The sequence below is a fragment of the Sorex araneus genome, chromosome 3 (genome assembly GCF_027595985.1).
Source record: "Sorex araneus isolate mSorAra2 chromosome 3, mSorAra2.pri, whole genome shotgun sequence".
Taxonomy (NCBI): Eukaryota; Metazoa; Chordata; class Mammalia; order Eulipotyphla; family Soricidae; genus Sorex; species Sorex araneus.
The window spans coordinates 184,484,714-184,508,800 of record NC_073304.1 but is presented as its reverse complement, the minus strand read 5'-3'; the positions used below and the strand labels follow the sequence as shown (position 1 = coordinate 184,508,800).

General features: G+C 37.7%; 1 protein-coding gene across 7 annotated transcripts in view; it reads right to left on the bottom strand.

Moving 5' to 3' along the window:
- The window catches only part of MYH10 (myosin heavy chain 10), a 169,525-nt gene that overhangs the window by 79,875 nt on the left and 65,563 nt on the right, over positions 1-24,087 (bottom strand). For all 7 annotated transcript variants that reach the window (XM_055133893.1, XM_055133889.1, XM_055133888.1 and 4 more), the window contains 9 exons: positions 23,437-23,500; positions 21,576-21,674; positions 18,467-18,610; positions 18,159-18,254; positions 13,355-13,473; positions 12,558-12,710; positions 4,051-4,224; positions 1,475-1,648; positions 940-1,054 (listed from right to left, as the gene is read on the bottom strand). In XM_055133893.1, coding sequence (XP_054989868.1) covers positions 940-1,054; positions 1,475-1,648; positions 4,051-4,224; positions 12,558-12,710; positions 13,355-13,473; positions 18,159-18,254; positions 18,467-18,610; positions 21,576-21,674; positions 23,437-23,500 — 1,138 coding nt within the window. The remainder of the gene's footprint in view (positions 1-939; positions 1,055-1,474; positions 1,649-4,050; positions 4,225-12,557; positions 12,711-13,354; positions 13,474-18,158; positions 18,255-18,466; positions 18,611-21,575; positions 21,675-23,436; positions 23,501-24,087) is intronic.

Sequence of the window (24,087 nt, the reverse complement as noted above, 5' to 3'; positions counted from 1 at the left end):
ACCCTAAACCCTGTCAGGAGTGATCTGGAGAGCAGAGCCTGAGTACTGCTAGATGTGGCACAAAAGCCAAAACAAGCAAACAACTTAGCAAGGGTACTGGAAAGAGAGCACTTGCCTAACATCTGGCCAACCTAGCATCTGGTTTGAATCCTTGGTCCCAGGTACACCAACAAAATTACTCCTAAGTGCAGAGCCAGGAATAGTCCTTGAACACTACTGTGACCCAACCCCATTCCCTGACCCACCTACCCAAGAATCCATTTAAAGAAAAATAAAGATCTAGGAAGGACCCAATTCAGAGCTAAGATCACAGAGAGGCTGAGCTAAGCAAAGAGGTGTAGGCTACAACCAAATGGAGGATATTGCTTCCCAATATGGAATAAAGTCATAAATAACTTAAGAGTCTCTGATAGAATCACCAAAATCTTCATCTTAACATGAACTATAGATGTAAACAAAGGAACAAAGACCTATGCAAGTTCAGAAAATTCATCTATATGCAGGCTATTTGGTTTATTCACCTGCCACTTTGTGTGTGGGGGACTGTTACTAGCAGATGCCTTTAGCTCACTACACTGTTCATAGTACAAGGAAAATGTACATAATTCAGGGTTTCTCAGATTTTGCACTCCCAATTACCCTTTTATAAAATAATATGGACCAGAATATGCGTAGGCATTTGTAAGGTTTAAGGCTCTGGGCCTATAATGTTTCCATAACTCCCAGAGCATCTGGCCTTTTGGGCAGATGTCTTGTTACCCAGGATTTAAAAAAAAAGGGGGGGTGGAAAGAGGTAAATTCCTAGGCAGCCCTGCTCTAGGGACAGAGTTTTAAAGTAAAATATGCCTACATATACATATATGTGAAAGAATCATACAAAAGTACAAAAGTGTCAGTTGTAAAAAAGTCCAATCAAGCAAAGTTACAAACAACTCTTACCATCCTTCCAGAGCTCTGCAACAAATCTGTCTGATGACTGGTGAAGGAGAGTGGCCACATTGTCATTTAAAGGGTCCATGTTCTTCATCAGCCACTCATCTGCCTTATAGTCCACCTAGCCCACACCAAAGCAAGATGTGGCAAGATAGAGAAAACAAAGTTTTACAAAAACAAATATTTAAACCTTAACCGAAGATAATCATCATAGAACAACCCAATGAACGGACTATCTCAACAACCATCAATTAAATTGTAGTATGTTTTAATGTGTTCACAAATGTTGATTGGCACCTTCGATTTAACCTTCAGTAAGGTGTTCTCTTGGGTCACACCTGGCTGTCCTAAGGACTTACTCCTGGTCTTATACTCAGGGGTCACTCCTAGCAGGCTTGGGGAGAACTATATTGGGTGATGAAGATTCAATCTGGGTTGACCGTATGCAAGGGAAGCACCCTACCAACTTTACTATCTCTCCAGCCCCAACTCCAATAAAATTTTAAACACAGTACTCTGAACTGGGTTATGTAACACTTACCTTTCCTGCATAATGTATAATGCAAAAATCAGCTTTATCTTTCAGTTGCCGAGGTTTCTGAAACTTGGAATGGGAGCCTTGCTCTTGAACCAGTTTTTCAACAAAGGTTTTATCTGTGGCTTTAGGGAACCAGCATTCTTCATCCAAAAGGGCTAGTACACCAGGAGGGTTAGCCTAATAGTGAGAAGCAATAAGAGTGAACATGTTTTATACATTACTTTAAATATCAGGATGATTTCTCTTGATTTGAAAGTACTTTTCCCGAAACAATGAAGACTTTTGTGGAGACCTATGAAAACTCAATTGCTAGAAAGGAAGGTAATATCCAAACCATAACTATAATTCAAATAAAAACTGCTATGTAAACATAAAAAAATGAATGAATGCTCAAACTCATAAGCTTATTAGTATGCAAACTGTAAGTTAACTAATTCAAGTAGATGCTCACCAAAAGCAACAAATAAAAGATGCTGGAATGCTTCAGCCATTTTATATCCCAATTAATTTAAGTTTCTGTTTATGTGATAAAATGCACCACTTCACACTTGGCAGAGTATCTAAAGCTATCATTATGTAGAGCACTGAAGGTGATAAAATAATCACTTTATATATATATTACATATTTCAAAAACATGAGAGTTCATTTTATTTTACTCAATGAGTTCACTAAAAAAAGACCCAGATACAAAGAGATATAAAGTAGATTAGTATGGCACAGGACAAATAGGTCCCACTAGAGAAGTTCTTATTTGTTTGTTGGGGGTTTTTCTCCCTAGTAATTTTGACTGTAGGGTGGGCTGGTGATTAACTGGTCATCATTTCTAGAGATACAGGACTGACAAATTTTAGACCCTGTGATACTCAGGAACATCTGACCACCCAAGTACAGTTAGCAACACATACTTAAACACCAGACTTCCAAGTGCCAAATATATACAGAGTATCATAAATGTAATCATCACTAGTGCTAATATGAAATTATATTCCTTTTAATGTAAGTTTCCAAACAACATTTTTGGCCAATAAAACAGGAAGAAATTGTATTCACATGTTTGTGTAAACATGAGAAGTCTCTGAAAGTTATTATTGATATGCTTTGACTGTCACTTCTAAATAATGATGCAGATGCAAAGGATACAGAAGCAAATTTTTTCCAACTAATGTAACTTAAGAGTTTGGTTTTAAACAAAAAAAAGGTAGAGTGCTTTGAAAATAAAATAATTTCTTAAGCCAAATGAAAACTATGTGTTGCTATCCTCTAAACTCAAAGTCTGAATATGCTAGGACTACATTATCTCCAGAGAGTGATTGTCCTCTCGGTGTTTCCTCTTCCCAATTTAACCCCACTCCTTCTGGCTATAAGTATGATAATATTAGGATCTTTAAAATCAGCTCTCTGAGCACAGGACGTAACCAGAGAAAAAGAAACAAGAAAAATGACTGTTTCCTACTTAAGAGTACCGAACAGAAGAAATTTATGAACTGTTGTTAAAATATAACTAATAATCTCATATTATAATTTTGTATAAATTACTTATATCAGTAGTACCAATGCCTAGAATGCTCTAGTTTTCCTATAATTTTGGTCTCAAAATAAAAAGCAAAGCTTATGTTTCTTGTTTATCTTGTTGCACAAAAGCTAACTCCCAAAGGACATACTCAGCCAACTCACCAATGGGAGATCACAATTTTGTAGCAGTTCATAAGTGAATGAGTTACATAGTTCTATGTTTTTCTACCAAACACTATAATTCTATGTATTTCTACAAGATACAAAAGTGATCTGATGCTTCATAAGATTACTATTAAACTGTTGAATCAAAAAAAAAGGGGGGGAAATAATAATGAAACAATAAAGTTAACATTCAGAATAGAATAAAAAAAAAGTAATGTGGAATTCATGCCCAATTCAATCCGCTTAATCAATGGCTGAATAAATAGCAATACTCCTACATTATATTTTTTAAAAAAACTGTCTTCCCAAAACACTAATAAGTTAATAAAAACATCAGCCAGTGTAAAAAATAGACTCACAAGACAAATTTTATTTTTAACTAAATTAAATATTACTTTATTGCTTAGAAAACTGGGTGAAACCTTACACTCTTTGACAGACTAAAGATGGACGCAATTGTCACACCCACAGCTGAACCTGTAATGTAGGAGGAACCAAGGCACATCAGCCAATATATTTACATTTGCCAAGATAGGAATAAGGCTACAAAATAGCTAATGAAGGGTCTTTCTAGAATGCTAATTTTAAAACAGATATCAAAGTATCATCTCCTGGGGCTGGAGCGATAGCACAGCAGGTAAGGGAGTTTGCCTTGCACAAGGCCGACCCAGGTTCGATTCCCAGCATCCCATATGGTTCCCCACCACTCCCAGCACCGCCAGGAGTCATTCCTGAGTGCAGAGTCAGGAGGAACCCCTGAGCATCACTGGGTGTGACCCAGAAAGAAAAAAAAGTATTCTTAGAAAATTTTGTTTAGAAAATTATCTTTATGCTGTATAAATAGGATAATTTTTGTCCCTTGACTATGAAATGAAACCAAATATCAGATAAGTATTCTTACGGGTCTCTCTATCAGGTCAATGCATGGCTGTAGATCTAGTCCAAAATCAATAAAATTCCATTCAATGCCCTCACGCTGGTATTCCTCTTGCTCTAAGATGAACATGGTATGGTTGAACAGCTGCTGTAGCTTCTCGTTGGTGTAATTGATACAGAGTTGTTCAAATGAATTCAGCTACAAATATTGAAGAAGTTATAACAAGGGGTAGGAAAGAAAAAAAGAATAATTAATCATCTAGTTATCAAAAAGTCATTAAAATTAGTAATCAGATATAACTACATTATTGATTGTTGTATTAGTGGCTAAATTGAGGGGGGTCTCAATCTATCTCACATATATATATATGCTACATCACATTACTGAAATGCTAAAATGAGAATAATGAACAATGTGCTCAGTGATTTACATACAAAACAAAAACTTAAAAATTTTTATTATAGTTTGGATAACATCGTTACAATAGTGTTAATATTTATGATTTTTGATATCAAATTTATTATACCTCATTGCCACCCAAGTGCTCCAGACCCTCTCCTTTCACTATCATCCTCATGTCACTTTTTTTTTTTTTTTTGCTTTTGGGGTCACACCTGGTGATGCACAAGGGTTAGTTACTTCTGGCTTTAAACTCAGGAATTATTCCTGGCCGTGCTCAGGGGACCATATGGAATGCTGGGAAATGAACCCAGGTCGGCCGCGTGCAAGGCAAAATGCCCTAACTGCTATGCTATCGCTCCAGCCCCCCCCCCCCCCCGTTATGTCACTTTCAATCTGCCTTTTCCTGCCCTCCCTGGTCCACTCCCCAGACTGTTTTGCAATCCAAGGCCAAGTGTTGGTCATACTATTTCCTAGCTTTTATGTCTTTATATTACAGGAGAGATTATTCGTAATTTGTCCTTCTCCCTCTACCATGCTTGCTTGACAATTACTTCCATCCCAGTTGCAGCAGATGGTAACTTTGCCTATAGCTGCAAATTTTTCCATAGTATTTACTGTGTATATATGTATGCCAGTGGATAAAAACAACTTCTTTCTTTTAATCCATTCATATGTCATTGGATATTTGGGATGTTTCTCTATCCTGGCTATTGTACTTATGGCTTCAGTGAACATAGGTGTGTATATTTTCAAATTAATGTTTTGAATCCTGGGGATAGATGTCAAAAAGTAGGATCACTGGGTCATATGAAAGCTACATTCTTACAATTTTTTTTTGAGGTATCGCCATACTGTTTTTTTTTTTTTTTTTGCTTTTTGGGTCACACCTGGCGATGCACAGGTGTTACTCCTGGCTCTGCACTCAGGAATTACTCCTGGCGGTGCTCAGGGGACCATATGGGATGCTGGGAATCAAACCCGGGTCGGCCGCGTGCAAGGCAAACGCCCTACCCGCTGTGCTATCGCTCCAGCCCCTCCATACTGTTTTTTTATAGAGGTAGAACCATATGACATTCCCACCAAAAGTGAGTGGAGGGTTCATTTTCACCACATCCCTACCAACACTGCTTCTTTCCAGTTATTTTGATATAGGCCACTCTCACTGGTGTGAGATGTCTCATTTTAATTTGTTCTCTGATAAAAGGTGATGACAAACACCTTTTTATTTTTTGAAAAAAATTTAATAGTTTACAGTACTTGATTGGGCTGGAGCAATAGTACAGGGGTAGGGTGTTTGCCTTGCATGCGGCTGACCCAGGTTCGATTCCTCAGTCCCTCTTGGAGAGCCTGGCAAACTACCAAGAATATCCCACCCACACGGCAGAGCCTAGCAAGCTACCCGTGTCGTATTCAATATGCCAAAAATAATAATTACTAGTGCCCACTCGAGCAAATCGATGAGCAATGGGATGACAGTGATATAGTGATACAGTGATATATTTTAGGGGTACAGTTTCACACATTTCCAAAGAGTACGAAGTCACCACTAAAAGCAGTAATATCTTTTTACCACTGGCCATTGGATATCCTTTCCCCTCTAATCCTCCTCTCTACCAGAAGTAAATTCAGCTCTTTGAGTCCAGAGGTTTGTTTTCTTTGGGCTTAATCTCACAATGAAGACGTTACTGGTACCTGCTTAAGCAAATCAATGAACAACGGGAGGACAGTGCTACAGTGCTACAATATTTGATTATATTTAATATTCAAACACCAATCCCATCATCATAACATCTTCCCACCACCATATTTGGGATGTTTCCGTCCCGATCCCCAACCCCTGCCCCAAAGCAGAACCAAAATTCATTTTGTATTGTTTGTTATGTATAAATCTCTGAAGGTGATCCAAAAAGAGTTTCCTTAGAGGAAAGTGTGAGAAAATGGTTGTATTTCACCCAGGGGCCACTAAACCCATCTATAAGAGATTACTAACATGTTGTTGAAGATTGAGCCTTGCGTGCATATATATATACAGATATATATGTATATATGTATGTATATATGTATTATAGACATATGCATATATGTATTATACACACACATTCACTGTTTACTGTCATCCCGTTGCTCATCGATTTGTTCGAGCGGGCACCAGTAACGTCTCTCATTGAGAGACTTATTGTTACTGTTTTTGGCATATCCAATGTGACCTGAGCACCGCCAGGAGTAATTCCTGAGTGCATGAGCCAGAAGTATCCCCTGTGCATTGCTGGGTGACCCAACAAAGAAAAAACAAAAGTGGGATACACACACATATCTGTAAAAATGTATTTCCCTCTAAAATTGTCTTCTACTTTAAACCCCACTAAATATGGTGTGCTACTCCTAGAATATTAGTGGTGTAAATGTAGCCACGTGGTCCAGGAGAAAGATCACTCCTGGGTGAGGCTTGGCCCAAGTGTGTGGAGAGTGGCTGCGAGCAGAGCAGCAGTTAAGTTCAGGAGGTTTTCAGCTGCTGGGGCTGTGTTCCTTGGGGTGGGGGGAAGCCTCACTCGCCCCACTGCCCAAACACCCTTTTATATGCTTACTGATCATATATATGTCCTTTCCAGGGAAGTATCTACTTATAGTTCCCTAAAGTTTTGACTGGTTATGTTTTATGTTTTTGTTGTTGATCTTTATATACCTTGGATGTTAGCCTGTTATCTGTTGTATGGTGTGCAAATGTTTTTTCCCATTTAGTAGTGTGCCTTTTTTTTAAGCTTGAGTTCCTTCAGTCTAAAGCTCTCCAAACTGAGCTATTTTGGCTTCACAAGCTTGAGTTTCTTTTAAAACAAAATTCATTCTTATTGGCAAATAAGTAATAAAAATAGACAGACAATGAGAAAAAGAAGAAAACAAAGACTTGGGAGAGCAACCAGGTCTCTAAAAGCTTTGAGGGGGTCTAAGAAAGTTTTGGTGCTATTCTCATCCTAGTCTTGAATATGCTCTGGGTCCCAGAAGGAGTTAAAAAAAAGTAATCATCTTTATTTCTTAGGACTGCTAGTGAGATTTCGGTCAGCCTTAACATATGTACCCAATAAGATTAAGTACTTACTTACTGTAAGGGGTGGCTTATTGAAAAGGGAGGGAGGGGTTGCTCTAGATTGCTTTTTTTATGTTTTTTCTTTCCAAATATTTAACTTTTACTAGGATAAAAAATGAAACTGCACTGCTCTAAACTTTAACATCTTTTTATGTTACAGCTATTTTTATGATCGTCTATGTAAACTCTGCCAATTTTTTATTGTGTTGTTCACTAGATGAAAGGAAAAACAGATGATCAGTAATCATAGATTATAATACTCAACCTTTTTTGGCCTGTTAGGTCGACATGAGTGGCACCTACCCATAAATAACTTTTCATTCTGAAAAGTGATTTTCAATTAGGGAAGGTTTAATCAACTACCAAGGGACAGATTTATATTCTAAAAAAAAAAAAACCATCCAAATCTTCCACTTCATGGGGATGTCACACTATTGGTAAATGAGGTTGTACTAAGAAGGTGGGAGAGTGATTGCCTTCTCAGTACAGTGAATGCCTATATTTATTCATGCTTATGTAAATTAATTTTCCTCTGTCTCAGAATAAGATCTTACTGCTCTATTTAATATGAGCTACCTCGGTGGTGGGATTGGTGTTTGAACATTATCTATAACGAATTACTTTTATGAACTACTTTTATGAAAATAAAACATATATAAAAAATAATAATATGAGCTATCTATGTATACTTTTTCAAAAACTTTTTTCAAAATATATTTAAAATTTTTTAACTTGCCCTCCATATTTAAACTACCACTGAGATTTAGAAATAATCAAAATTATAAAATGTACTGTCATAAAAGGGGGATGCTTAGATCATCCTTGACCTTAGTGCTTAGAGGAGACAAACAGAGAAGGAAAGAAGTCAAGTGGGGAAGAAAAGAACAAGAAGTAATGGGTTAATAGACACCAGGGCTTCAGCTGTACAATGATGAGAGAGGGATATAGCCATATACCAAAACACAGATTCAGCAGAAACATGAGATCTAAGTGGCAACCACTGACACTCTGTAATGTGCCTGTCAAGCTGACAGGTGGGGGTGGTACGGGGGTGTGATGGGAGAGAATCTGGGAACACTGGTGGAGGGACTGGTGTTGAATTACTGTACTCCTAAAATGCAACTATCAGTAACTTTGTAAATCATGGCTCTTTAATTAAATTTTTTAAAAAAATGGAAACACTGGGGCTGGAGTGATAGTACAGTGGGTAGGGCGTTTTGCACGCGGCCACCTCGGGTTCGATTCCCAGCATCCCATATGGTCCCCCGAGCACCGCCAGGAGTAATTCCTGAATGCAGAGCCAGGAGTAACCCCTGAGCATCACTGGGTGTGACCTCCCAAAAAAATGGAAACATATAATAATAGAAATGTACAAAGGGTTGCACCTAGAAATCCAACCCCAAATCTCTAGTTATTTTATAATCAGCACTATCACCTACGTCTTGTGATCTTCCAGAAATAATTTTCTATATATATGTTGTTTTGAATTTTCTTGTTTGTTTTGTTTTGGGGTCACGCCTGACAATGCTCAGGGGCTTATTCCTGGTTCTGTAGTCAAGAATCACTCCTGGTGGTGCTCAGGGACCATATGGGATGCCAGGGATCAAACCCGGCTCAGCCATGTGCAAGCAAAAGTACTACCCTCTATACTATCTCTCTGGCCCCTATCTTGAATGTTTTGTTTTAACTTAATGTAACTTGGAATCTTTTCATATAAATATATAAAATCATTTTATTCATTGTACAGGGATTCTATTGTGTGGAGATACTATAATTAATTCAACTATTTTCTATTGGTGACATCAATCTTATGGTTTAGACTTTCCCCATTTGTTTCCCATAACAAACAGCATTCAATCTTATATATTTTTAACATTTATACACATTTCCTACTATTCTACTATTTGTATTATGCTAGACTGGAGCGACAGCACAGGGGGTAGGGCGTTTGCATTGTACGCAGCTAACTCGGGTTCAATTCCTCTGTCCTTCTTGGAGAGCCCGGCAAGGTACCGAGAGTCTCCTGCCTGCACAACAGAGCCTGGCAAGCTACCCGTGGGGTATTCGATATGCCAAAAACAGTAACAAATTTCACAATGGAGACGTTACTGATGCCTGCTCAAGCAAATTGATGAACAATGGGACGATAGTGCTACAGTATATTATGCTAAAACCATTATTCTTAAAATTTCTAGTTTTGTATCTCTTAACTCTCTTTTGAATTTTCTCAGAATTTTACTATTTTTTGTTACTAATTTTTCCAATTAGTTTCAAAAGGTTTCCTATTCCCCTCTTTTAAAAGTCCTAAAAATAGGCTCTCTTCTACCACTTGGGAAACCCAAAACAAAACAAAACAAAAATGTTGAATTAGTGGGGCTGGAGCAATAGCACAGCGGGTAGGGCATTTGCCTTGCACGAGGCCGACCTGGGTTGGATTCCCAGCATCCCATATGGTCCCCTGAGCACCGCCAGGAGTAACTCCTGAGTGCAAAGCCAGGAGGTAACCCCTGTGCATTGCTGGGTGTGACCCAAAAAGAAAAAAAAAAGTTGAATTAGTAGATAAATGAGGATTTACATTTTTAATGATGCTGATACATTTTTTTCATTTGTCTTTTGTTTTTCATAGTAGCATTAAAAAACTGTCTTCACAAGAACCAGTACTGACCCACAGTTTTAAACTTGCCACAACTGGGGGCAGAAAGGGCAGTTAGGATAGAAAAGGGACCACCATGACAGTAGTAGTTAGAAATGATCACTCTGGAAAAGAATGAGTGTTGAAAGTAAGTAGGGGTGAAGGAAGGAGGGAAGCTGGGGACACTGATGATGGGAAATGTACACTAGTGAAAGTATGGGTGTTGGAACATTATATGACTGAAACCCAATCATGATAACTTTGTAATTGTGTTTTGTTTGTTTTGGGGCCACATCCAACAATGCTCAGGGGTTACTCCTGGCTCTGCACTCAGAAATTGCTCCTGGTGGGCTTGGGGGATCATATGGGATACCAGGGATCAAACCTGTGTCGGCTGTGTGCAAGGCAAATGCCCCACCCATTGTACTCTGGTCCCAACTTTGTAATTGTGTATCTCACGGTGATTCAATTAAAAGAAAATTCAACTAAACCTTGGCCAGTTCTTTTATGCTTAGCATTTTGTCTCTTATTATACTTGAACATGGGGGCTTTTCTTTTGCCATATCTTCTGATAGTGTATATACAGAAAGGTGATGATTTTTTTGTTCCTGCTCACCTTTCATGATTTCTCATGCTATTTTAAAAATAAAATAATTTATAAAAGCTCCTCTGACAAAGGATATTCAGTGGATAAAACTGCTTGAACCTACAAAACTTCAGACTTTGTTATAAGAAGAAACAAAAATTTAGTGGGGGGGGTTATTTTATTCTTTTATTGAATCACCGTGAGATACAGTTATAAAGCTTTCATGTTTGAGTTTCAATCATACAATGATCGAACATCCATCCTTCCAACAGTGCACATTTTCCACCACCAATGTCCCCAGCATCCCCCCTAGCCCGCCCCTCCCCTGCCTCTATGGCAAACAAATTCCCCCATACTCTCTCTCTATTTTGGAGCATTATGGTTTGTAATACAAATACTGAGAGGCTATCACATTTGGTACTTTATCTACTTTCAGCACTCATCTCCAATCCGAACTATCCATCCAACCATCATTGACTTAGTGATTCCTTCTCTATTCTAGCTGCCTTCTCCCCCAGCTCATGAAGCAGGCTGCCAACCATGGAGCAATATTCCTAGCCCTGTCTCTATGTCCTTGGATGTCAGTCTCATATTACGTTATGTTATATTGCACAAATGATTGCAGTCATTCTATGTCTGTCCCTCTCTTTCTGACTCATTTCACTTAATATGATACTTTCCATGACCATCCACTTATAAGCAAAATTTCATGACTTCATCTTTCCTAACAGCTGCATAGTATTCCATTGTGTAGATGTACAAAAGTTTTTTTAGCCAGTCGTCTGCTCTTGGGCACTCAGTTGTTTCAGATACTAGCTATTGTGAACAGTGCCGCAATGAACATACGGGTGCAGATGACATTTTTACTCTGCTTTTTTGCATCCTTGGGATATATTTCCAGAAGTGGTATTGCAGGGTCATATGGAAGCTCAATTTCTCGTTTTTTAAGGAATGCTCATATTTTCCAAAAAGGGTGGACAAGTCGGCATTCAGTGGGGTTATTTTAAAAGAAAACAAGTCAATACTTGCTAAAATAGCAACTGATTTAGAAAAGTACTTATTTTAGTATTTATGTCTCACTAGAGGGTTATCAATCCAAGAAAAATAAGTGTATAAATTTTTATAAGACCAAAATTTCATCAACCTTCTTGCATAGTAAACATAGCAGAAATGTAACTATAGAACTTTGATGGTGACTGAGTGGAGAAATCTTGTATGTCAACAATAAAATATATTAAATACATTAAGAAATCCTGTGATTATATCTCCAAAACATAAATCATAATTTCCCCACATTTCCCATTATCATACTGCTACTCCTGATTCACCAGCTGAGGATCATCTAGCTTATTGCAATGGTAAATGGAATCCTCAGTGATTCCACTTCGGACCTGGGAAGCTTAAAACATAGTAGAGTTTGCCCCATACCACAGCTGTCTCCAATTCATCTCTTCTATATTTTGTCATACTGGATTTCTAGTAGTTACTGAAATTGTTAATTTTTCTCCCACATAGGAACATCAGGTTTACTATTCTCAACTTACTGGGAAAATTTACTGAGGTGGAAGTTACTCATTCTTCAAGTACACTTAACCATTACTGCTGCAGAGATGAATTCTGTCTCCCAGCTAATTACATAGCTGGCAATACCATGTCTATTACAGCTTTCACTTCACTGCTCAAAAATCTGAGAAGTTAGTGATTGTTATCTGGCAGGACTGGATTACCTTATTTATTGTTATATTCCATCTACCTGAAACTATACCTGGTACAAAATGAGTCTTAATATTAAAAGATTAAACAGGAAAAGAGAGTGGAGGGAAGCATACCTCAAAAATTTCAAATCCAGCAATATCCAGGATTCCAATGAAAGATGCTCCCTGACGCTTGGTCCTGTCCAGAGCTTTATTGATTCGGTGAACAAGCCATCGAAAGAGACGCTCATATGTGGCTTTTGCCAGTGCTTCTACTGCAAAATCTGCCTATAAGTAAATACAACTTTATTACAAATACAATCTCAGAGCGCCAATAGTTTTAGGGACTTTTATGCCTTGCAGTACTTGAAATACTCAAAAGAGCATTTACTGTTCAGAAAGAATCAGAACAATATAAGATATATTGGACAGGGGCTACAGACATAACTCAAAAGAGATGAGACCCCCAAGTTCAATTCCCACCACTGTCCTGATGAATACTCATCACTACCTGAGCACCAGTAGTATTGCTCATTTAGGCCAATCCATAGGAGTAGTCATGTGGCCCTAAGAGCTGCTGGGGAGCATACCCTGGCCCCCTATCCCAAGCTGGAAATCATGAAGTGGATAAATCAAGTCTGGTATTCTGGTTACTGGGACCTGAGAACAGTGTATCCCATCATTGACTAGGATCCTGTTTTATCTTTGTGAGTGATCTTACCTACCTGGGGAAGTGGAGGGTGATGTTTCAAATTGACTTTTCAAAAAAAAATTACCTTTAAAATTTTTCTGAAAAATTATACTAGGTAAAATTCAATTAGTACCCAGAAACATGAGAACTTTTATTGATTCAGTTTGTTACATGCCGATCAGAATGTCTAATACCATGGCTTATTATTTAAACAAATGCGTAGTAACAATAATAAACTTACTTGTTCTTTGGTCTGTGCTTTCTGGACGTAGTCTCGACCAACCTTTATCCGAGGAGTAAGTATAGCCCGAGTAAACTCCATCACATTCATTCCAAGAAGATGGCAGAGCTTCTGTGCAACTAAAGTGTAAAAGATCGTTAAGACTTTTACCAATGATCTTGTGACAATGTTTTATGCACAACTGAAAAACCCTAGTAATCACTAAATTATAAAAGAAACCAAAAGTTTAAAAAAAAATAAATTTTAGTTGGATGAAAAATTCTTTCATTCTTTTGTTCATAATACCCATTCTTTTTTTTTTTTGTTTTGTTTTTTGCTTTTTGGGTCACACTCGGTGATGCACAGGGGTTACTCCTGGCTCATGCACTCAGGAATTACTCCTGGCAGTGCTGGGGAGACCATATAGGATGCCGGAGATCGAACCCAGATCGGCTGCATGCAAGGCAAATGCCCTACCTGCTGTGCTATCGCTCCGACCCCCAAAATACCCATTCTTAAGTAATGTTTGTAACCATTGTAATTATTTACTTATTCTCAGTATCGTGAAAATACTGAGTGCAATTACCCATCAAACAACTGACAAAATAAAAAGAATAGCTACTAAGTAATTTAAATCATCATAGTAATGACATAGGGCATGGTCAGGTAATGATCCTAATATTTTACTAGAAAATAAATTTAAAGGGTTTTTCCTCAATCTCTACTACAAAGCGGTAATAATTAAAACAGCATGGTAGTGGAACAAAGGCAGAGCTGCAGACCAATGGAACAGGGTTGAATATCCTGACACACACCCTCAAATATATGATCTAATCTTTGATAAGAGAGCAAGAAATGTGAAGTGGAGCCAGGAAAGCCTCTTCAACAAATGGTGCTGGCAAAACTGAACAGCTACATGCAAAAATATGGGCTCAGATCTCTACCTAACATCATGTATAAAGGTCAGGTCAAAGTGGATTAAAGATCTCAACATCAGACCAGAATCCATAAGGTACATGAAAGACAAGGTTGGCAAAATCCTCCATGACATTGATGCTAGAGCTATTTTCAAAGATGACACGCCACTGGCCAAGCAAGTGAAACAGAGATAAACAAATGGGACTATCTTAAACCAAGAAGCTTCTGCATCTAAAAAGAAAGTGAAAAAAATACAAAGACAGTCTACAGAATGGAAAAGGATATTCACCCAATACCCATCGGATAAGGGGTTGAAATCAAGGATATACAAGGCACTGGTTGAACTCTATAAGAAAACATCCAACCCCATCAGAAAATGGGGGATGGAAATGAACAGAAATTTTCTCAAAGAAGAAACCCAAAGGGCTAAAAGACACATGAGAAAATGTTCAACATCACTAATCATCAGGGAGATGCAGATTAAAACAACGAGACATAATTTCACACCACAGAGACTGACCCACATCCAAAAGAACAAAAGCAACAGGTGTTGGCGAGGATGTGGGGAGAAAGGGACTCTCTCCTTCACTGCTGGTGGGAATGTCGACTGGTTCAGCCCTTTTGGAAAACAATATGGACGATTTTCAAAAAATTAGAAATTGAGCTCCCATTTGACCCAGCAATACCACTTCTGGGAATATATCCTGGACAGGCAAAAAGGTATAGTAGAAATGACATCTGCATTTGTATGTTCATTGCAGCACTGTTTACAATAGCCTGAATCTGCAAAAAACCAGAGTGCCCAAAAACAGATGACTGGTTAAAGAAACTTTGGTACATCTACACAATGGAATGCTATGCAGCTGTTAGAAATGATGAAGTCATGAAATTTGCATACAAGTGGATCAACATAGAAAGTAACACGTTAAATGAAATGAGTCAGAAAGCGAGGGACAGATGGAAAGATCGCACTCATCTGTGGAATATAAAGTAACAGAGTGGGAGACTAACACCCAAGAGTTATAGAGATAAGGATTAGGAGGTCTGTCCCACAGCCTGGAAACTGGCCTCACATGCTGGGGGAAAAGGCAGCTGAGATAGAGAAGGGAACACCAAGTAGAGGATGTTGGGAGGACCCATTCGGGTGGAAAGATGCATGCCGAAAGTAGACCACAGACCAAACATGAAGGCTACTCAATACCTCTATTGCAAACTACAACACCCAAAAGGACAGAGAACAAAAAGGAGTGCCCTGCCGCAGAGGCAGGGTAGGGTGGTGGTGGATAAGGTGAGGTGGTGGGAGGGATACTGGGAATATTGGTGGAAGAGAATGGGCACTAGTGGAGGGACAGGTAAACGATCACTGTATGACTGAAATGCAAATATGAAAGTTCATAAGTTTGTAACTGTACCTCACGGTGATTCACTAATAATTTTTTTTAATTTCCTAAAAAAAAGGGTTTTAAAATAATTATTTGATTATATTGATAAATGCTAATTTTATCACTGACTCTCAAGTCCATTTTATTCATGAAAACATCTCTGAAAGCAATACTTTAAGTTCTCTAGAAGAGGAATATGAAACTCTTTCAGCATAGTTGAAAAAAAAGGAATCATTCCTCCTGCTGAATTTTTGGTTGAACCCCATGGCCATGTCCTTCTGACTGCTGATCTCTACTTGCATGCTGTCTATGAGATTTAGTAATCCTTTTTATTTTTTGTGGTGGGGGTTACAGGCCACAGGACTCTATATGGTGCTGTGCTCAGGTGGCCAACTGATGGTTCATTATAAGGATACTAGGATGGGCCTTACAGTGCCAGAGATTTCACAGGCCCCACTTCTGACAGTGCTGTGGTGGGGGCCTCAGGTTATATCTTGCAGGCTCATGGGCCTCCAGGGCTACATCCATTGATGCTTGGACTCAGTTTGGTACTGAGAATGGAATCTGAGTACTATCTCCCAGTCTCCCCTGCTCCACTATATTTTTTTTTCACTCTTTTGAAGTATAAAAAATAACCCAAATCTCCCAATTCTCATTTGATCTGTAGTTTCTTTCCAGATTTTATCAAATTTCAAATGGTCTATTCTCAGTAACAGTCTAAATCTAAAGCACAGTAATTAAAATATGCTTCTCCTTTATTAGTTTATGAGATAAATGTAATTAGATGTCGTTTTCTCTTTAAAATTTGTGCTGCTTCTGATAGTGTTAATTTGTTATGTTTGCCTCATTTCCTATTTATGCAGGAAGAGGGTTGATGAATGGAAGAACTGATAGGTTAGTAAAGACAATTTGCTGCAAACTATAGTGTTATAGCAACTTCTGTGTTTCAAAATGTCATTTTGGCATTATGTGAAATACCATAAAAATTACTGCATGTATTCCCCAACAACAACAACTACCACCGCAAAACAACAAAACCCAGAAAAGTTACTGCATATAAAATACATTTTTTTTCTTTTTGGTTCTGGGACCACACCTGGCTGTGTTCAGGGCTTAGTCTATATGTTACTCTGTATCTTACTCTAACTACTATGTCTATATGTTACTCTGTATCTTACTCTAACTACTATATGACTCAGCAACTATACTCCTTGACACAATCATACCTACATTTACTACAACTCCATTAACAGAGCCAAGATCTGAAAATAGCTCATGTCCAACAGTACATGAGTAGATAAAAGAATTTTATATTTAAAAATATAGATATACACTTAGGTATATGAGTGTATTTATATATGTATGTGTATTTATAGATACAGAACTACAGTTAATACTAAGCAGATATAAGATGAAATGTCGCATTTTGCTGCAGCATGGATACAATTAGAGGTCATCATGTTAAGCAAAGGAAGTCTAAAGGAGAAACAACCAGATGATCTCACCCACATTCAGTATACAAAGAAAGAAAGCAAAGGAATGCTCATTTCATTGGCCAATGAAAACAAATCCTTAGAATCTGATAACAGATCTGAGGTTAACAAGAAAGGAAATTGGGGGAAGAGGCCAGTATCAGATGGCAAAGGATGGAGTGGATAAGGAGAGAACCAGGAATAGGGTTGGAGGGATATTGGCATCTTGGTACTGGGTGTGGTATAGTAATATTTTATGACTAAAGCGTAAGCATTAACAACATTGTAAACCATAGTACCTAAACAATATTAAATAAAGTAGAATGGTGTTTGTCAGGGGCTAGAGGTAGAGAAACATGGAAAGTTGTTTAATAGATAATTTGTAATAAGGACTTCTGGAGATTGGTGGGTATCATAGGGCCACCATATATACATGTTAATATGAATATAGTTACTGAAGTATAATTTCAAAGAGCAACTTTTACATTACGTGGATTTTTACCACAAAAGCTTATTAAGAATTATAACCAGAAAAGTTTTAATATATAGGAAGTAATATAATCAATACTAACAAAGAATCCATCTGTATGGCTGGTGAAGCAGCTCAAACCTAACCCAGAGCATGTGCTTGGCATGCTCAGAGCTCTGAATCAGACCGAGCACCACGGCACAGTCTTAGTGGCCCCAGCACTCAGCACTACTAGGAGTGGCTCTATGATACCCACGTTAGGCCGGGTCGAGCACAACCCCAGGCACAGGCCTGGAAACTGTCAGGCTCATACCACCAGGTCAAGCATCTCCCAAGTCTCTGAATAATGTTGGGCATGGCCCCTATTAAAAAGATTGCCCCCTCCCATCCAGGTAAAATCTCTACTTTTCTTCATATACCTTATCTGCAGATTAAATTGTCTATATTGTCTATATAGGGATGTGGAGCTGGTTCCCCACTCATGTGTTTAAAACAGTTCAAGAGAGCCTTTATGCTTGCACTGTACTTGTTGGAGAAAAAACCAGCAATCTAAGTGAAAATATAATTTGCATTTGTCAGTTTACCTGTATTTTCCGGCATGGAAGCTTGATCAGTATTTCGCTCCTTTTTGAAAGAAATATTTCCAAACTGTAGCACTGAGGACACCACTTTAAGCATTGCTTTATATTGACAGAAAGAAAAAAGATTGCATCAAAATGTAGTTGAGCCATACCCTAATTTATTTCATGCTAAAGATTCACTATACAAAACTATTCAGTATTTCATAACATTACAGGCAGTGCTCAACCCACATCATTTTAAAATATAGATCATTTATACTCTTTATAACTTATGAAAGTGAGTATAAGAATTGTAGAGAAACGACACATACACAGAATCTCTTCATGAGAAAAGCCCATGATATGCATGGCTTCCATTGTTTCTTGAAAGTTATCTTTGTCTTGCTGTCCCGGGATAGGAATATAGCCATTGGAGAGAAATCTGTAGTTATTAAATCCTTCAAGGAGCAAATCAGCTAAAAGAAATATATAACAGAATACAATTTAATAAATTGTATTAATCAACAGATTAAGTACACTCATATCCAAACTGGAATGATATGACATACACAATGGTGTTCTTAATGGAATGGAAGCATATATGTATCTACATAGATTTCTGTTAAGTATGATCCCCTCCAGCCCTCCCAGAGGGCCAATAAAGTAAAAACTGTAAATGGGAAGCCAGGGCATGAGACTAGGGAGCCATGGTAAGAAAAAGGTTGAGAAACACTGCATTACACCATGAATTTTTATTTTATTTTATTTTTTTTAATTTTATTGAATCACCATGTGGAATGTTACAAAGCTTTCAGGCTTAAGTTTCAGTTATACAATACTCGAACACCCATCCCTTCACCAGTGCACATATTCCACCACCAAGAACCACAGTAAACCTCTCCCCTACCCCCGAAGCCCCCCGAAGCTCCCCTACCCCCGTGCATTTCACTGTGTAGCTGATAAATTTCACTTTACTTTCTCTTCCTTATATGCTTATATTAAGCATACAAACATACTGTTACCCACTATCTATAGTTATGAAGAAAAATAATGATGCAAAAATTGGAGAAAAAACCAACAATCTATGTGAACAGTTTTTGGAGCAATTCATTGTATTCTATTTTATTTTTCATTGATTTTTTTCCTCTATTTTAACTTAAAGTGATGTAAATCTTTCAGACAAACTAGCTTTCAGATTTTAATATTTCAGTCATCTTTATTTTTTATTTTGAAATTTAATTATATTTTATTTTTATAAAGTTGTTCACAATAACTCATTAGACTTAATATTCAAACACCAATCCCACCACCATTGCACCTTCCCACCACCATATTTCAAATGTTTCCACCCCAAATCCCAAACTGTGTCCCTCCAGGCAGAACCGAAGCAATTAATTTTGTATTGCTTGTTATGAATAATCTGCTAAAAATGGTCCAACAAAGTTTCCTTAGAGGAAAATGTGTGAAGATTGCTGTATTTCATCCTGAAGCCATTAAGTTCTTGTATAAGAGATCATTAACATGTTTATTAAACCCCATCAAATGTTGTGTGCTACTACTGGTACATCAGTGGTGTAGAGTATGAGGTCACATGGCTGTTAATGTGGCCTTGTTTGCTCCAGGAATTCTGAAATTTAGAATACAATTATATAGCAGATTCACTCATAGGTGAGGCCACTGATGAGATTACATGGTGCCAGGGGCAGTTTGTGGATGTTAATGCCAAGCTATTGGTAAACTAAGAAGATGAGAGAAGGAGGCCCATTCCAGCTCCGAGCAAGCTTGGAGATTTCAGTCACAGGTCCCTCCTATCTGGCTATTTCTGCAGATTCACTCGTGGGTGAAGCTTATTAGAGCCTGTGGAGATGGGCCGTGAGCTTGGTGGCGACTGAGTTCTGAAGGTTTTTGGCTATCGGGGCTCTGTTGGGGTGGGGAGGGACAATCACCTGCCCCCCCCCACTCTGAGTTGCCTGGGTTAAGACACTATTTCAGTCATCTTTAGAAGGAAAGTTTCAGGATTTGTTTTTGTTTTTTTTTTTTTTTTTTGGGACATACTGGGTGGTGTTCAGGGCTTACTCCTGGCTCTGAGCTCAGGAATCACTCCAGGTAGGCTTAGGGGACCATATGGGGTGCATGTATCAAACCTGGGTTGGCTGTGTGCAAGGTAAGTGTCCTTCCACTGTATTATCACACTGTATTATCACTCCTTTCCCATCTTCTATATTCTTATTTTAGCAAGTTGTTTATAGTAAACATTGTGAGGTCAATAGAAAGACTATACAGATATAAAATAAAGACCTAGGAGCAAGTATGTGATAGGGTAGGGAGTGCTCCAAAGCAGAAAATTTTAGGTTCCATGATTCTTGATAAATGATCATCAATCATATCTCAGGACAGTTCCTTTCAGCCTTTACTTCTTGCATATTTAACTTCTACTAGGAACTTCTCACTTTTTCTGTCTCCTTCTTTTAACATTTTGATCATTTATTGTTTTGATCTATCTTTACAGGGTTATTGGTAATCTGAAAGCTTTGAGGTTTTCTTCTTTTTCCCTATTCTATATTGCATATCTTGAATTTCTAGTCTCTGGCTGGCAATTTTTTGCTTTTATTTTTCCTTTGCATGTTGTTCTGTAACTTCTGAATTTAACGCTTTCACAGATAACTGTAGCTAATGACAGTCTATATCCCTGATGAGAAAAGTTATTACTGTGTATGTCTATTTTGTACCTAGGTAATATATAAAATAATTACATAGTATCTTTGAATTTGCGACTCTGAACCATAAGACAGTTTTGCATCTTCTCTTTTCCCACGTTTTTTTCTTTTTTTGAAAAAATTTTTATTAGTGAATCACTGTGACTTACAGTTATATACTTATGAACTTTTGTGTTTGCATTTCACTCATACAGTGATTGTTTACTCATACCTCCACCAGTGCCCATTCTCCTCTACAAATGATCCCAGTATCCCTCTCACCAGCCCCACCCCATCTCCTAGCATGTTTCTTTCTGACACAGCTAAATTCAGACCAGAACTCTCCACTTTACCCTGCAAAATCCTAAGCTTCAAGACTAAAGTATAGCACATCGTATGTTTCATAGAACTAGTCAAAGTATAACATATATACAAACATTCAGGTAATTTTAAAGTACTTTGATTTCATTCAACTTAATTTATAAATGTTGAAACAGAACTTGCATAACTTAAAGTTAAAAAAAGAAAAATACAAAAGAAATGTACTCTGGCCCATATGCCTACCACAAGATATACTTATCCCAAGGCATGACAGTTCAAATTCATTTTGATTTTTGTGATATAGTCCAGCTAAATTTTTCATGAGTGTTATGCATCCCAAAACTGTTCTATTGTACAAAATAGTTTTTAATATTTTTAAGAGATTTTCAAATAAATGTGTAATAGAAAAATTATTGTAACTTACATTTTAGGTGTTCTCCTGCTCCAGATAACAACTGATAAAAGATATGGAAAGTACGTTCATCTTTTGCTTGACGAACAGCACGAGATTTTTCCAGAAGGTCTTCGTAAAGACAGTTAAGGACTAAATTGAAAGGTTAGTTGGTCTACTTTCAGTGCTTACAGAAATGTAATTTGTAAAACACTGTCTTTCTCTGATATCTGATACCAACCAGTGTTATCAAATGTTGATATCAAATGACTCAACGACTGAACTTTTGCAAGCAAAAAAGAAAACACATTTATTTATATTTCTTACAAATCTATAGGCTCTGGACTAACGACTGGCATGCTTCCCTTATTTTATTCTACCGATTCTGCCTAATTCAATTAAATTTACTTGTATACAAGAAAGTGTAAGAAGCCACAAAAATTAAAAGAGTTGTTTAAGCAGGAAAAACTTTGCTACACTAGATTATCACAATTTTACAAATTAGGAAACCAAGAAACAAAGAAATTAAAAAAAATACCAGCAACATATAGTAAAAATAAGCAGCTAATTAGTTAGCAATCAAAACTCGGTTGGACTCTAAAATGTATATAGTTAACCACGGTGCTACTCATTAAGAACCCCTAATGTTCAAAGCCTCATAGTTGTGGTAGCCCCATCACCTCATGAAAAAGATTCTAAACAACAGCTTGAGAAGGTTATAGCCTGATTGACCACTGACCTTCTTTACTGCTCCACTAGCATCACAGTACCAGTATCCAGACTATGAAATCTTGGGCTTTCCCAGCTCCAGCATGTCATATGTACATATTTGGAGTACATATTTAGGCCTTGTGTGGGTGCTCTATCATGTCTTGCTATTCCTGGCTTGTCTTTGGGTAGGTAGCCCCAAGTCTCAACTGCTTACCCAACCACCAAAATCTAGACATGTTCCTGTCATTTTCAAGTATTTTAAGCATTTTTCAGGCTGCGTGTAGGCAAAAGGTATTCTGAATTAATTGAACAACTTTTTTATCCTTCACATTTTATCCTTTAAAATTAGGCCCAATCTATCATTCATTACTGTGCCACACCAGTGGTGCTCAGAGCTTCCTCCTGGCTCTGCACTCAGGGATCACTCCTGATAGGCTCAGGGGACCATACAGAGTGCCTAGTATCAAACCTGAGTTTGCCACATGCAAGGTGAGCATCTGACCACTGTGCTGTCTCTCTGGCTCCTCATACTTATTTCTTAAGAACACTGTATGCACGTGACATTTCTTAGGACTTTTTTTTTTTAAGGGAGCTGGATCTGGGCCACAGCTGGCTGTGCTCAGGGCTTACTCCTGGCTTTGCTGAGGGGGCTATTTGTTCTCTGCCAGGGTTGAACCAGGGTTGGTTCGACCCTGCAAGGTGAGCTACTCACCCTAGTGCTCCTCTCTAGTCCCTCTCAGGACTTTCCTATGTATTTGACATTTCATATTTTTCTCTAACTTTATTCTCCTTAAGACTAGTTGGAACTGCTTTAATTCTGTACTTTTATAACACTTGCTTCAATGGGTACATCCAACTAGTAAGTAAATGGCAAAAAAAGGTTAAACACAACAATAATAGAGTGGTAAAATGTCCTGAAACTACATCTGCACCTCCATTTAGATGTACAGACAATCTTCACCTTACCTGGGGTTTTCACTTTCCCAAACACACAGACCAGTGAAAGAAACAAATAGCAAAATCAGAATACTTGGTATTTAATATTCAAACCTAAAAGTATTCAAAAGTCAGAATTTCTCCAGGCTTAAGTTTTATTATCTGAAAACCTGGATTGGATTTGCAGACGGTTGTTTTGAAGTCAAACAAAATCAAGTCATTCTTTATTTAGAATTTAAAAGGATACATGTTTCAATGTTGGCTCCAACAATATAACCAGTTACATCAAAATTGATCCGAATAAATTTGCCCTGAAAATAAAAAGAACATTAAAAATAAGGATAAAGAGAACTTATGATAATATACATTATATTATATGCCCCATGAACCACTGATAAACTAATTATAAAAATGCATCTTAAGTATTATTTAAAATAAAATGAAAGAAAAAAGAATTTATTTTTCAATAAACCTGAAGAAGTAACAGAATGGGTCTCTTTCCTGGGTTACTATCAAATAAAAATGAAATCTTTTTTTTTTTTTTTTTTTAGCTTTTTGGGTCACACCTAGCAATGCACAGGGGTCACTCCTGGATCATGCACTCAGGAATCATGCCTGGCAGTGCTCAGGGGACCATATGGGATGCTGGGATTTGAACCTGGGTTGGCCGCGTGCAAGGCAAACGCCCTACCCGCTGTGCTATCACTCCAGCCCCTAAAAATGAAATCTTAATCATTTAGAGTCTTTTAAAAACTCATCAAAATAATCAGAAATGAGAGATTTTAATAGTTTTAAAAAGCAGCATAAGGGACAAGGATTGATGTACACCCCTACATATGACCAACTCTTATTTGATCCCTAGAATCATGTGGTACTTCGAGCATTGTACAGTGCATCC